The sequence below is a fragment of the Cyphomyrmex costatus genome, unplaced genomic scaffold, assembly GCF_001594065.2.
Source record: "Cyphomyrmex costatus isolate MS0001 unplaced genomic scaffold, Ccosl1.0 scaffold205, whole genome shotgun sequence".
In the NCBI taxonomy this organism is placed as follows: Eukaryota; Metazoa; Arthropoda; class Insecta; order Hymenoptera; family Formicidae; genus Cyphomyrmex; species Cyphomyrmex costatus.
The window spans coordinates 1,413,497-1,429,449 of NW_017276095.1; the positions used below are offsets into that span (position 1 = coordinate 1,413,497).

General features: G+C 29.6%; 2 protein-coding genes across 2 annotated transcripts in view; one reads left to right on the forward strand and one right to left on the reverse strand.

The window, feature by feature from the left end:
* Nucleotides 1-3,617, forward strand: part of LOC108773346 (caspase-1) — an 8,877-nt gene extending 5,260 nt beyond the window's left edge. Inside the window, exons 2-4 of the mRNA XM_018539114.1 lie at nucleotides 2,023-2,282; nucleotides 2,930-3,238; nucleotides 3,348-3,617. Coding sequence (XP_018394616.1) covers nucleotides 2,023-2,282; nucleotides 2,930-3,238; nucleotides 3,348-3,598 — 820 coding nt within the window. The 3' untranslated portion in view covers nucleotides 3,599-3,617. The remainder of the gene's footprint in view (nucleotides 1-2,022; nucleotides 2,283-2,929; nucleotides 3,239-3,347) is intronic.
* A 5,318-nt stretch (nucleotides 3,618-8,935) lies between these two features.
* LOC108773374 (ADP-ribosylation factor-like protein 13B) lies at nucleotides 8,936-15,488 on the reverse strand. Its single transcript, XM_018539152.1, has 8 exons — nucleotides 15,278-15,488; nucleotides 15,147-15,217; nucleotides 13,581-13,714; nucleotides 12,550-12,665; nucleotides 12,214-12,390; nucleotides 11,956-12,124; nucleotides 11,755-11,785; nucleotides 8,936-9,369 (listed from the first exon to the last, which is right to left on the reverse strand). The coding sequence occupies exons 1-8, from the start codon at nucleotides 15,361-15,363 to the stop codon at nucleotides 9,053-9,055; spliced, it is 1,101 nt and encodes a 366-aa protein (XP_018394654.1). The 5' UTR covers nucleotides 15,364-15,488; the 3' UTR covers nucleotides 8,936-9,052.
* Between the last annotated feature and the right edge of the window lie 465 nt (nucleotides 15,489-15,953).

A 15,953-nucleotide genomic window follows, 5' to 3' on the forward strand; every position in this document is an offset into this window, starting at 1 on the left:
GACCTTGAATTTCGTTAAAAAGTTAGCACCCCATTCTTAAAAAATTATTAAAAAATGATTATTAAGCGCATAAGTCATTAAAAATCATAGAGAACTCTTCGTATCGTCAAAAAGAAGCAGGAATTATCGTCAGAACTATTGTATTTAAAATTAATTTTTCAAAAATTTTTAATTTTTTTTTATTATTCGAAAATTTTTTTTACATATCAGGAACTCTAGGCAATCGTAAATTGAAGCTATTAAGCCGCTCAGAATTATTCCACCTCGAAATTCGATAAAAAGTTAGCACCCCATTTTTAAAAAATGTAAAAAAAGAAATGTTTATTGAGCGGAACTCTTGTTATTAACTATAAGGAACTCTTCGTCTCGTCAAAAGGAAATGGGAACTCTAATCAGAACTCCTGAGTGCTATAGATGGGGTGCTAACTTAACATACCCGACTATTTGCTTATTTGTTTTGAAATATCTATACTTTTATCTATACTTTTTACTTCCCCTTTCTTCTCTGCTCTCTTATTTATCATTTTTTATCCTGATAGCTTTTATTCTCATTTCCTCCTCTTTTCTTTCACTCTTTATTAATTCTTTGTTTCCATCTTTTTGTAGTTCAGAGTTTTCTTGGTATTCTTCGCTCTTCTATATTATCTGTATTGTCACAACTTCCCATACATCACTTATTTTATCACATCCGTACGATACTTCTCTTACTCTACATTTAATTTAAAGTTGTTAGCAGTTAGAAAAATAAGAGAAAACTCAGAAAAGTCAGAGAATCAAGAAATTTATTAATCTAATAAGACGTATAGGAAGCTGGCCCGTCATTGTCAAAATTTTGAAAAAATAAGCAGAACTCTAGAATTCTTTGGGGGGCAACCAGAACTCTGCTTATTTTTTCAAAATTTTGACAATGAGGGGCCAGCTTCACAGACGTTAATCTAAAATAAAATTAAATTACTATAACACTAATTTCTAAGGCCGATATTCATAGCCGGTTTTTTTTATTTTAAGATTATTTTAATATCTCAAGACGCTAATACTACTCTGTTGGCCAAGATTCATAGTCGATGCTGTCCTAGTTTACATCGATTGTTTAAGGGTGCGATTACATGTATATGCAATATGCGATATAGTTACTTACTATGACTAGACAATTGGGAACCGCGTACTGCATACCGCGCTACTTCGTATCTACTAGTAACTTTCTATTAAATCGTCTTAATTTTCAGTAATTAAAAAATAATGTACTATGATAATATATAATATACATCAAGTTAATTAATTAAGTATACATATTATGTATATACACTGTAAAAAAAAGTGCGTAAAATTACATAAATAATATGTGTAACAATTACACAATTTATAGTGGAAATTTGTAAAATTGTGTGGTTTTACAAAAATTAGTTCATTTTATCTCTGATAATGTAAATTTATCTTTACATTGGATGAAAAATTACAATTACAAATTAAGAAATTAATTTTATTTCAATATAGAAAATTTACAAACGCGTGGAAGTTTACAACTATTATAGTGGGTCCCAAAATTACCCTCTATGACTGTTGTAATTTACATGTAATTTTTTTTACAGTCTACTACATTCATGGCAGAAATTAAAATAATTTAACAGAAAGTTACTGATTACTACGCGTATTAAGTCGTGTAAACAAGATCATAAGCTAGGCCATTGTCTTAAGTACGATCTCAAGCTATCTCAAATCAATTAAAGGGTCACGTTAGCATGTTGATAATCTTAAAGAACATACTATAAATATCGGCCTGTAATTTTCTTGTAAAACTTAAGACTGTATTTAAAACCGTCTTAAATATAAGATCCAATTATGAATACCAGCTTAAGTATTTTAATAGTCAAAGATGCTTAGTAAATAAATGTAATAATTATTAGAGTATGCGTGCGTGCGTGCGTGTGTGTACATATATACTTGAATTTGACTCTGGATATTATTTCTTTTTAACTTAAAATATAGAAAATAATCGGAAATTCTTATTTTTTTTTTTTTCAGGAACAATGCAGTTCCTGCTTCTATTGTAGAACAGTTCTCACCTAATCAGCGTTATGATGTCTACTATAATATGAATCATTCCAAGCGTGGTCTAGCTCTTATCTTTAATCATGAATTTTTTACTGTCTCGCATCTTAAGTCTCGTTGTGGTACAAATATTGATTGTGAAAATTTAAAAACCACTCTGAAAGATCTTGGTTTCGAAGTAAATGACTACCACAATTTGACTCAAAAGGATATAGTAAAACAATTAGAAAAAGGTAAGCTGCACTTCAAAAAACATGTACATTCATCACTTCTTTACAAAACTAATTGTATTTAAGAGATATTTATATCATCTCGATCCCGAAAAATTCTCCGTTTTGCGTAAAGGAGGCACGGCAGTGTCGCGCGCTTGGCTTAGCGCCGAGACACTACCGTGTCTCCAGATTTTTAAAAATATGGAGAAGCCTTACTGAAAAATTTCTTATATTACTTTACAATATTTTTGAAAATTTATCATTTTAAATTTGTAAAGATTTAATAATAGGGCATAAAGAAAGTCCGTAAGTAATTGGTCAAAATCCATTTCTTACGTTTTACTCTCTTAATGCTTATTCTATGTCCTATTATACTGGAAAAATCAGCTTACTCCCGACATGTCTTAGGATGTGCTATTTAGACTTAGACAGAAAAGTATCAACCAATCTATAAAACTTGCGTTGGTAGTAAACAGTACAAGCTACAAAAAGCCGAAATGAGCAACTACCAGCGCGATCTGCCGCTTTCTTGCTTCCTGTTTTTCTATCTAGGTCTGAACCTACCCTTACAGCCTTATTACTACTACTGCTACTACCCATTGTAGAAGGCCTCTTAAAAAAATATTATATAATAAAAATATATATTAAGCAAATTATTATTTTCACAGTTGCAGAAATGGATCACTCTGAACACGATTGTTTAGTAGTGACTGTATTAAGTCACGGTGAACTTGGACTACTCTATGCTCATGATAGTGCATACAAAGCAGATTCTCTATGGAATTATTTTACTGCCGATAAATGCCAGACTCTTGCTGGTAAACCTAAGCTATTCTTTATTCAAGCTTGCCAAGGTGATAAGCTGGACCCGGGCATTGTTCTTAAAGAACGTACTGAAACCGATGGATATCCATCCGCTGCAACATTTCGCATTCCTACTCAAGCGGACTTTCTCATTGCTTATTCAACCATCCCAGGTATTGTTATCTGTACTATCTGAATATTACATCATTATGGAGAACTAATATTCTGAAGAAGGTAATTGCCTGACTTAAATATTCAAAATTGATTTTTGGAAATTAATAGGTTATTTTTCCTGGAGAAACACCAGCCGTGGATCCTGGTTTATGCAGGCATTGTGCATAGAATTACGCGATAACGGTACTCGTTATGATTTATTGACTATGCTGACATTTGTATGTCAACGCGTTGCCGTGGATTTTGAATCTAATACGCCCGATAACATGGCTATGCATCAGCAGAAACAAATTCCATGCATTACCACTATGCTGACGCGCTTGGTAAAATTTCCACCTCCAAGAAATGGAGTTTTATAGTCTGTAGGGTAATGAAAATTATTACGTCGCATTTATATGTACCTATGGTACTCGGCCATATCGTTGTAGCAAAGCTGTAAATGGTGCAAGTATCAATTTTATTTACAGATTGCTAATATGATTGCCGCATATTACATGCTAGACATAGACTTATGTTTTATACGTATATCTTTAATGTATCATTTTTAAATAATTTTATATAAACTATACTTGTGTCTCAGTGAAAGAATAATATCTAGATTAATTACAATAACAAAATAATTTTCTTTTTTGTTAGCAGCAACAGATTTTCATGTATGTATGCAAGTATTTTTATTTTGCTCAAATTTATTGTTCCTCCTGTCTTTACCAGGAAAAAACAGATCATTACTGCCAAAATCCCTTTTCTACATTTTTTAATTTTCATTCTCTTATATATTTCTATACGACAAAAAGCATTATATTGTGTTGTGATAAAAATAGCATTCAATCTTTTTTTAACATATAGCATAATTTACAAAAGTATTAAAGTATAAAATATCTGAACATTTAAAAGGAAACTTCAGAAGCAACTATCTCGCTCGTAACATTCTCATTTCATACATTTAAAGGATACGATCCACTTACGCAGAAAATACTTCTTTGATCAATCAGAAGAAAAAATTTTATAAAATAATCAAAGAATGTTTTACAGCGTGAAGTAAATCGCATCCACGATGTTATATAAGTACAAATACAAGAGTTATCGACTGCAAAAGAATATATGTCATATACAATATCCTTAAGCATATTTTTCGTTAATAATGCCGTTAATAATGACACTACCAATGTAGATTTAACTTTAATCTCGATTAACAGGGTTGCCACAAGTCAGGGAAGTCAGGGAAATGATAGGAAATTTCATAATGCGTGAGGGAAATTAGGAAAAGTCAGTCAATCAGTTTTGGAAATCGATTCCTGAAAAAAAAATCTGCATGTATGTACAATTGCTATTAAAAACGAGAAACATTGCAAAGTATGAATCATTCGAGATCAGGGAAAAATCTCAACATTTTGTCAGTAGATCAGGGAAATGTCAGGAAATTTTGCGATTGCAAATTTGTGGCAATCCTGATTAACTTTTTTCCAGTTTTATGAGTTAGAAAAAAAAAAGACAAAAAGTATAAGTTAAACAGACATTGAGATTAAAATTAATCTCTACATTGGTAGACATGGACATATAGTTCAGATATAAATATAAAATATATTTAAAAAAGATTAATAGTTATTTCATATGTCGTATTACAGTAGTTATACCTATAAAAACAGAATATTTTTTAATTATATATTGTAAATCATATATAATGTACATGTAATGATATGACTGTCCTACTTACGATTAATGTAACACACATACATATATTTTATACTAAATCAGTAAAAGCAATGTACACACACACACACACACACACACACACACACACACACACACACACACACACACACACACACACACACACACACACACACACACACACACACATATATATACACTTACAATGAATAATCCCCGGTGAGAAAAATTCTCATATTAAAAAAATTTTTTATATTTTAAATTTATGAACATTTCTGAAAAATTCTTTGAATTTTTTTAGATTTTATCAGTTTTCTTTGGGAGTTAAAACTGAGAAATCTTAGAATATTTCAAAATTCACATGTAAACAAAATTCTAGTAAAGATGTTAACTTTTTCATTATTTTTTTGAAGTTAGGTCACTTTGAGAGACAATAAAAAATAGGTAACTTCAGAAATTTTTTAACTAATAGAAATAATGAAATGTTTGTTTATTACTTTTTTAATAAAATTCTTTAGGAATAAAATTACATATTTGTTTTTTTTTTTAATAAAATTTATGTTGAAACGGTTTAACTGATGCTCTTTTGTCAAATCGACATTACGAGGATTTGTTACTCAGTTGGAAAAAAAAATTTATTTTCTATAAAGTATTTACTAAAGTACATACATACGAATATTTCAGAACATCATTTTTTACCTACGAATTTATAGTGTACTATAATACTCTTATTTACATATTTTTTGTACTTATTTATATTCTAGAAACTCTACGAAAAATATCGATACTAATAAACGTCAAGAAAATTATTAAAATAATAAAAATCTGAGTGAAGGAAAAAAGAAGTCTGTATCTGTGAGACCTATTATGGGTGCGTTCCACTTGACGTTCACACTTGCGAATATTATAATATTTTATCAAGCCTGTGTTTTCAGTATTCCGGAGTTTTGATATCGACAAACTTTCGATTAAAATTACTCAGAAACTAAAATCGCAATAAAAAATCTAACATTTATTATATAATGCCAGCATGATCTTTCAATTGCGATAAATCCGATAAAAATAAAATTGGTGCAGTTGATTCTGAAATCTGAAGATTAAATTCTGAAAAACCGTTTCAGAAGAAAGTCAAGTTTTTTCTTTATTATAATCCAATTGACCATAGTCACTTTCAATCTATTTTATGTGTTTACATGATAAAATACTTGACTAAATTGCATTTAATTTCTATTAATTAATTATTAATAAGAATGTAATATTTAATACCTTTTCTACGCACTTTGCGTATATATTAAAAAAAAAAAAAAAGGTTTTCGAATCCTTTTTGTTATTAAATATTAAACAAGGATGAGATAATGCATGTGAGTGTTGTAAACGTTTAGTGGAACCAAACGTAAAGTGTTAGGTACCTATTATCCAACATTCATAAAAAAATTTGAAGTTTTCTAAAAAAAAATTATAAAATTAAATAGAAATTTTTTTAAAGATTCAGCAACTTATATAGAAAAATTTTATATAGACAATTTAAATGAAGAATTCTAAGAAAAATTTTCACCAGGGATATAGAAAAAAAAAATTGAATATTTGATTCTACTATGTGCATTATAACTATAATCTGCCTGAGATAAAGTAGTTGTAATTTACTATGAACTGCAATTGCAATGAATATTCGAATGTTACAAAAACGTTAAAAACATAAGATAAGTCACATTGTATAATTATATTGTTAAGATGCATTACCTTATCTGCAGATACCGAGATCATCGGATGTGTTGCGTCTATAATTTAATGAATATATGTACTAGATAAGGATTTAAGAGAAAAAGGAACAATTAATATTACGGCTGAGATTGCTATTCATAAGACAAACGGTAACGAAATTTTCGAAACGTGATAAAAGGTCTTTCATAGTAAGAGTAATAAAATTTGTATGCCTTATACACAATCGCTTGATAACTATGATTAAATTATGTAAGACTTACTAGCGTGACACGTATGACATCGTATATTTAAATTTTATATATACTATATATAATAGTAGTTTCTGCGAATCATGTTCTCATTTACTTATTGTTCCTTACACACACCACACACACACATATATATATATATATATACATGCTTATCATAAAAATTTTGTACTATGAGCATATCTTATTTACGACGTTATAAAGCGATTGCTCAAAGATGTAAGATGTCGTTGCAAGATGTCAAATTGCACAATGTCTTGCATTGTGTGTTGTGATAAGTGTGTGCTAAAAAAACTATGTATGTCACATAAATTTATTTAGAAATTACAGTTTTCAAAAAATAATGTTACCGAAATATTTTCTTTTAAGCAATTTTGCAACGTCTTTATATACGTAGCATTAATGGTACTTTGTGTGCTTGTATCGTATATATTTGTAATATCTTTCTATACACGAACTTGTATACAAATTTACACAATAAATTGATAAAATATAGCATATCGATGTTGTAAAATATTGTAATAATACAGTATATTATAATTATTGTAATTATTAGATGATAGTCACAATAGATTTTGTCTTGAGTGTCTTCAGTGGATCTTCGAGGTCCGTTTCCCTTCAGACTCTTTAGTATCAATTACTAGTCGCATGCAAGGATACTAAATACTTTTCTTTAGAATGCATTTAATTCAGTGTTTACTAAAATCTTGTAAAAAAAATTCTGAGACTGCGGATTTTCCACATATTTTTGTTCAAAATTCTATACATAGGTAAAATTGGAGAATTTTTTGATACAATATTGAAATAAATTGAATTATAAATAACACAAACTATTATAATATAATTTAGTAGCGGAATAGACTCCATAAGATTACCATCATGTTTTACAACTAGAATCGTAAAATCTGTAGACTGGTATAATAAAAAAAAGCTTAGATAAATGTTCACCTTTACATAATCCGTTCCAAATGACCTCTAAGTGACCTTGACCCTGTAGGAGATTAAAGTCACTGACTTTTTCCATCGCTCGTTGCTCGTTGAAAAGTTTGGAAAAAAATGACTTATTCACTATATAAAACAGACATTTTCCGCTAAAAAATATATTTTACATATTTAAGTTTATATAGAATTATTTATCGGATATAAAGGTGCCATTATTTTGAAGAATTGTGGTATTCGTGCATTATAATCGTATTATCTTTTAAAGAAAATATGACTGTTATTCATATTATATATTAAAAGTACTATTCTACACCACTCCCTAGAAACACTCTAATTTCTAGGGAAGCGCGAAGCAACTTTCACCCCATCTGCGCCCCTGTCCTATTCATAAAAATTGTTTTGCTCATAACTTTTCCATGAGCAAGGAACGACGGCAAAGATCAGTAACTTTGACCGTTTTGAGGATCAAGGTCACTCGAAGGTCATTTGGAGTGGGTTGTGTAAAATTGAACATTTCCTAAGGTTTATTAAATGTATTATCAACGAGCTTCTGTTCTGTTCTGAGTCATCATTTTCTACTGTCACTCTAATTTTCTTTATAAAAACTTGCGAGATACACAAGAATGTATGTAAATATTCGCGAATATATATTGTGAATGTAATATTTGTTACTAATCGATCATCAACATTTTACATTACCAAAGAAAAATGATTAAAAAAACACTGTTTTTAGGAAGACAAAATTTAAATTTAAAAATAAAATCTTATGAAAATCCATACTTTTCAATGGAAAAGAAGAAATTCCCTAGAAATTCTAGGTTTTTCCATATCACAAACAGACAACAAACATTGCAGTTGACCATTTATATTATATGTATAATATACATTTTATATTATAAATTTCAGTTTTTTTTACATTAATATTAATGTTTACGAAACTAAAATTACTAGTCCCGTTTTCTTCAAATTTATAAATTTGACAGTATAAATCATTTTTATATAAAAGATATGACTTTTAAACGTGTATATAAGAGTAGAGGTAATGCTAGTTCATTAAAACTAGCAATGTTTAAAATGTTATTTACTTATCTAAAAATTATAATGGTTTTCCTCTTAATGCAACTTATTTTTACAGTCATTTACAGTTTTTCATTCATAACGACGTTATATATACGTATAGATTTCTTTAACTTATAATTAGTTACTGAAGTACAAAATTTACAGATGCTGCTATTGAAGCACTTGACCAGGAATGTTAATTACCGTTGTATCATTTGATAATCGTTGTGATGTTTCTGGCGCTGTATATGGACGGATTAGTTTTGTACTTGCATAACTTTCATTATGATTGATACTTAAATTCGATGGATCTAATATTGTAGTCATAGTCATAGTTTGTGTACTTTTCTCTCCAGCGAGAATTTCTACATTAGACGTAAGATTTTGTGAAAGACTTTCACATTCGATAGTCGATTGTTCAATTGGAAGAGGAGCAGTCTTATTTTTTCGTGCGAAAACTTTCATAATGCTTCTCCCTTCATTGGTACCTACAAATATTTCATATTAATTTGAAGTATTAAATATTTTATTCCAATATGTAATAATGTTCTTAAAAATAAAAATTCAAAACTAACGGAATGAGGAGCTAAGCTGGATATTTATGCTGACATAAATAATTTAATATACATACATATACATACATCAAATGATAATTTTTTTCTTTAAAATAAATTATTATATGTACAAAAAGGAAGTTTGTGGTTTAGAATTTAATCATTAACCGCAGTTCTTAACACATGATGCTATCCTTACAATAATATTAAACTCGCTGTTATTTATTTAATATAACCGAACTCGCTGTCTTAAATCGCGCTAGAGGGATGACTCTGTATAACTTAACAGTAATGGAATTTGATTTAGAGTGGGTATGTTAAGTTAGCACCCCAACTATAGTACTCAGGAGTTCTGATTAGAGTTCCCACTTCCTTTTGACGAGACGAAGAGTTCCCTATAGTTAATAACAATAGTTCCGCTCAATAAACATTTTTTTTACATTTTTTAAAAATGGGGTGCTAACTTTTTATCGAATTTCGAGGTGGAATAGTTCTGAGCGGCTTAATAGCTTCAATTTGCGATTGCCTAGAGTTCCTGATATGTAAAAAAAATTTTCGAATAATAAAAAAATAATTAAAAATTTTTAAAAAATTAATTTTTAGATACAATAGTTCTGATGATAATTCCTGCTTCTTTTTGACGATACGAAGAGTTCTCTATGATTTTTAATGACATATGCGCTTAATAATCATTTTTTAATAATTTTTTTTAAATGGGTGCTAACTTTTTAATGAAATTCAAGGTCGCATAGTTCTGATCAGCTTAACAGAACTATTTTGTGAATACCTAGAGTTCTTGATACATAAAAAACATTTTTGAAATATAATAAAGTTTAAAAAAAATAGTGGAGATCTTTAAAAATTTTTTTGAGAGTACCGAGTAATTCTGAGTAACGTTTCTTATAGTTCTCGACGAGTTCTATCGAAAACTGTCAGGTGAAAAAGCGATTGGATCAACGGTTTGCAAGATACAGCGACATTTGTCAGAAGATCAACAATTTTTAGAGTATATCTCAGAAACCGTTGGTCCATTCGCTTTGAACCCTGATACTTTTCGACAGAACTCGTCAAGGACCGTCCAGAACTCCGATCAGAACTACTCGGTACTCCCAAAAAATTTTCAAAGATCTCCACTATTTTTTTAAAACTTTATTATATTTTAAAAATGTTTTTTATGTATCAAGAACTCTAGGTATTCACAAAATACTTCTGTTAAGCTGATCAGAACTATGCGACCTTGAATTTCGTTAAAAAGTTAGCACCCCATTTAAAAAAAATTATTAAAAAATGATTATTAAGCGCATATATCATTAAAAATCATAGAGAACTCTTCGTATCGTCAAAAAGAAGCAGGAATTATCATCAGAACTATTGTATTTAAAATTAATTTGTCAAAAATTTTTAATTTTTTTTTATTATTAGAAAATTTTTTTTACATATCAGGAACTCTAGGCAATCGCAAATTGAAGCTATTAAGCCGCTCAGAACTATTCCACCTCGAAATTCGATAAAAAGTTAGCACCCCATTTTTAAAAAATGTTTATTGAGCGGAACTCTTGTTATTAACTATAGGGAACTCTTCGTCTTGTAAAAAAGTGGGAACTCTAATCAGAACTCCTGAGTACTATAGTTGGGGTGCTAACTTAACATACCCATTTAGAGTACTTATTATAATTACTATAGATAATGTATTTTAAAGAAAGAAATAATGATTTGATGTATAGAATTTAGGGAGTATATGCGTCGCGAAAAGTGCAGATCACGCGCGCGCCACGTTGGACACCGGAATTTCTGACGAGAATATGCCGAATACTATATTGAAAAAAAATTAATAATATTAAGAGAAGGCTCGACAATAATAAATAAAAATTAATATAGTTTAACGGGCAACGAGTCAAATTAAAATAATACATTTGAAAAGAACAAAGACAATATATTTAATAAACAATAAACAATATAACAAACGTTTCGACACCGATCGAGTCATTCTCAATGTTAACAAAAATTAAATTTTTAACGGAAATTTACAATAAAACATTGTCTTATTAAACATTGTATTATTCTTTTCAACTGTATTATTTTAATTTGGCTCGTTGCCCGTTTAAACTATTATTAACTTTTATAATAGAAAATTTCTGAAAAAAATAATTTGATATACAGCTTTATCTTTGCGCCTCCTTATTAATTAACGATTAACTAATTCAATACTATGTATGAGGTTTGTCTCATCTATATCAAGTTGTGTTCGCATTTTGACACGCGTGGACGTAACATATACATTTATATAATTATTATTTTATAATTAATATAGGTACGTACCATTGCAGGATTCACTTATTAAAACTTCATCCTGGAATTTTAAAAGAAAATAGTAACGAATTATAAGAATGGGAGATTTGTCATTAGTTTCTAAAATAACGAATATAAAGGCTATATAATAAATAATAGAGAAAATATACAGGACTCTTATTTGCCTTTATTCGTTACATGTCTTTTTTTTATATAATCAATATTGTATACCTTTGCCGCCAAAAGATCTTTAATAGGTTTAAATGGATTAGAGTGTATAGATATTCTCGATGGTGTATTTGATTGTGCCCGTTGAATGCTTTTATGTTGATAGCTCTGCAACTGTTTGACCCTACTGTTCAGAACAGCGTAATTCTTTACGATAATATCTAACAGCCATCTGCCAGAAAATAAATTCTAATTATCAATTTCATTAAACTCTTATTTCGCGTATAAATCTAAATCTTCTTAGTATAATTCTAAACTTACTTGTATCCGTCCTTTATGCCCATAATGCTACTCTTGGATTGCTCTTTGTCATAAATGCACGAACATGTTTCTACTCTTGTTGGACATCTCATAGCATTGGCTGCATGCTCTACATCAAGATTTTCAACAACATCCAGCTCATCGATAGCTCCATTCAGATCTTGTTTGTTGGCGAGTCTATGCAGACATTATGAAAATCTAGGTAAAATTTGCATCGATGATACTACGCGACTTATTAACATTCTTGATCATTATATGCACACAAATGGTCTAATTTCCTTTTTCGTATGTGCGCAAGCAAAAATATGTGCAGAGACATAATTTCAGATCCCTTACAACAATATTGGTTTCGCCGAAATATGCTCGTGTGTGATTAATTCATTAAATACAACTTTATTCTCTGCAAGACGGGAAATATCGCTAGCATCCACCACGTATATAAGACCATGTATCTAAAAGACAATTGAAACAAAGCTTCTGTTTGCTTTAGCACAGATATATAGCAAATAGATAAAATTATTTAAATATCAACAGAATACACTATAGGCGGTATCCATAGTCAATAAGGTCTTATTTCAATACCGTCTTAAATAATGTCTTCAGATGTTAATACAGCTCTCTGGCTCACGATATCTTAAAACTGTACTTACAACAGTCTCAAATACAAGGATTGACTATATCGAAGCCTTGTATTTGAAAATTTTGAATATCGGCCTATTTGTTTCATTTATAAGAGATTGATTTTTAATACAGATTCTTTTTATCCTTGTTGGAAAAGAATCATACAATTGAAGTCACTAATGCAATAATTTATTTCCTGCAACGATTACTGCGCTTGACTCTTATTTGCGCTTTTTTTACTTAATTTCAAAAACCAAACATCATAGAGACAAAATTCCAACGCTAGTTTGAAGTGCTATTCCTCCTTTTAAAAATACATTTAAAAAAATCTTTCTACTATTTTTTTCATCGAGATATTTAAGTTTTTGTAAAATGCAAGAAAACCCGAATTTATGATTATGACTTGTATATACACGAACAATTAAAAGATGTTTATTAAAAGAAAATAAAATTTTTTAATAAAAACATCAATCATCAATTTCAATAAAATAATTAATGATTATTCAAGCATTGTATGTCTTCCTATTCTAACAAGGACAAAATTGACATGAAAGGTAAATAATAAAGAGGCCAACCCCTTAATAATATTACATTAAATCAAAAATAGTGTATTTTTTAGGTGTTCACATTATTTTGTTTAATCTCTCTAGCAGCTTATTGTCTCACATTCTTATCATAAAAATTATTTATGTGACTACTGTCCTATTTTATAAAAATCTACACAAAAATCTATATAAGTGACTTACATCATTGTAATATTTAGGCCATAATGCTCTAATCTGGGAGCTACCTCCAAGATCATATATCTTCACAGAATATGACTTATGCTTTAAGGATACCATTCGAAATCCTATTGTAGGCAATACATTCTGATCTGAATCTGACGAAAGTATTAAAAATATTAGACCAGCCACATACTTTTAAGTATTATAATTTGTCAAGTTGTCAAGTATGTCCAAGTTTATTGAAACATTTGCTGATTTGCAACTGTGTAGTTTTAAGCACCTGTTCCAATAAATTTATATAAGTCTTTACTGAAAAATCACAAAGTTACAAAATCATTTAAGACAAATAAATCATATAATGGATTGTTTCAAATCAGTGATTTTTTACAATCACACAATTTGAAGTCACTAGCACATTCCTTGCGCGCGTTACGCGCGCGATGGTCCATTATGCTCTTTTTAAATATTATGAATTATGTTTCTTTGAAACTTGTTTTGAAATCAACAACTCCTCTAATTCCTACTAATACAAAATTTCCATGAAATTTGAAAACCTTTAGAATTTCATTGTTTTCGATCGACACATTAATTCTACCATTTTGATAAACAATATTTAGCTTATTTTTTTATTCAACGTTTATATCGAAAAATTCGACCCACAGTGTAGTTGTGCTGGTTCGCGTACAAGAGTAAAGTACATTAAAGCAATCAATTGCCGGGATCATTTTGGTCTTAAAATGTTTCTAGAATTATTTGCTCTAAGAATATCCAGAATCCGATATTTTGCTCATCGTTTACGTCGAAAAATTCGACCCACAGTGTGGCTGTGCTGGGTCGCGTACAAGAGTAAAGTACATTAAAGCAATCAATTGCCGGGATCATTTTGGTCTCAAAATGTTTCTGAAATTATTTGCTCTAAGAATATCCAGAATCCGATATTTTACTCATCGTTTACGTCGAAAAGTAATTTTTTTCAGTAGGGGTTGCTTCTACATATACTCGACGGGTTTACTTGAATACATGTAGAGTATTTGATTTGAATGTGTCATGCTGTTACACACATTTACTTGTACATAATTTGAATTAATTTTTATATTTGCTCCAATTATTTGCACAAACCAAAATAACTACATTTTTGTCATTTATATGCTCTAATAAACTTGTACAAATAGCTTGCACACTTGATAAATTTACTTAACCCTATAAACACTGTATTTTTGTATCCTTGAAATACACATTCAAGTGTACTTCCCTATGACCCCATTCATATTTGTTACCATAACTTCTATAAAAATGGATGTATTTCAATTAATTTTTTTCAATAAATACAGAATTGATTCAGAAACAAGTCCAGGATATGTAAAAGTCGATACAATTAAGGAACTTTGAGATATGTACATTCAAAGAAAAAGAAGTTTAAAAATGCAAAAGAAAATTAATTTAGATTTCTGGGACACCAGTTTGTCTATCTGGAGTTAAATGCGTGTAGCCTTATATAGCAAAAAAAATTAATGTCACATATATCAATAAACTTCCAGCAACGTTTAGTTTGACAGTAAATATATTTTTAATTATTAAAAAATTTACCACCACTAATGTGATTCAGTATTGTAGACTTCCCAGCATTATCCAGTCCTATAATAAGTAGAACAATATTCCTGAAATCATAAAGAGGAATGTAAATAAAAGGTCATTCCTTGCATATCTACAATACGTACTTTTCTGAGGCGGGATTTTTTCGCAGCCTCCTTAGCAGGCTTCTAAGGTAGTTGTTCATCGCGGGACAAGAGATTTGTGATCCCATGCTACTTGCAATACTAATTCGTCTTAATCGCGCATTCAATCATTCATCGCGAATAATTCCGTATAATCGACATCGTGCATACTATAAATCCTTTCACACCTTTAAATCGGTTAGTACACGTATCAAATTGGTGCGGACGGATTAAATATTTGATACGTTCTTATTTATACCGATTTGTGACAGACGAAATTAGGTTAGATTGTTTACATCAAGCACTTAACTATAAAGAGTACGGAGTTGAATCCATTTGAGATTGAAGCATGTTTATGTTTGCAACACTGGAGCGGTCTGAATATGGCGGCGTAGGGAGTGATGGTAGGATTGGTAGAAATCCAATCTAATGTTGAGGGGGGGGGGAGGGTTCGAGACATTTTTCATTTTACATACTTCAAAGTTAAAATTGATGAAATAATCTATCCTACAGGATTTTAGCACAAATTACGTAATTTATTATTCTATTTTGCATTACTAATTTATTATTGACGTGCTATATTACGTGTATTTGTATACATTATTATGAATATAGTCTTTAAATATTATATATAAATATAAAATGTAGCTTAAATAAATAATAGTATCAACAGCTTATT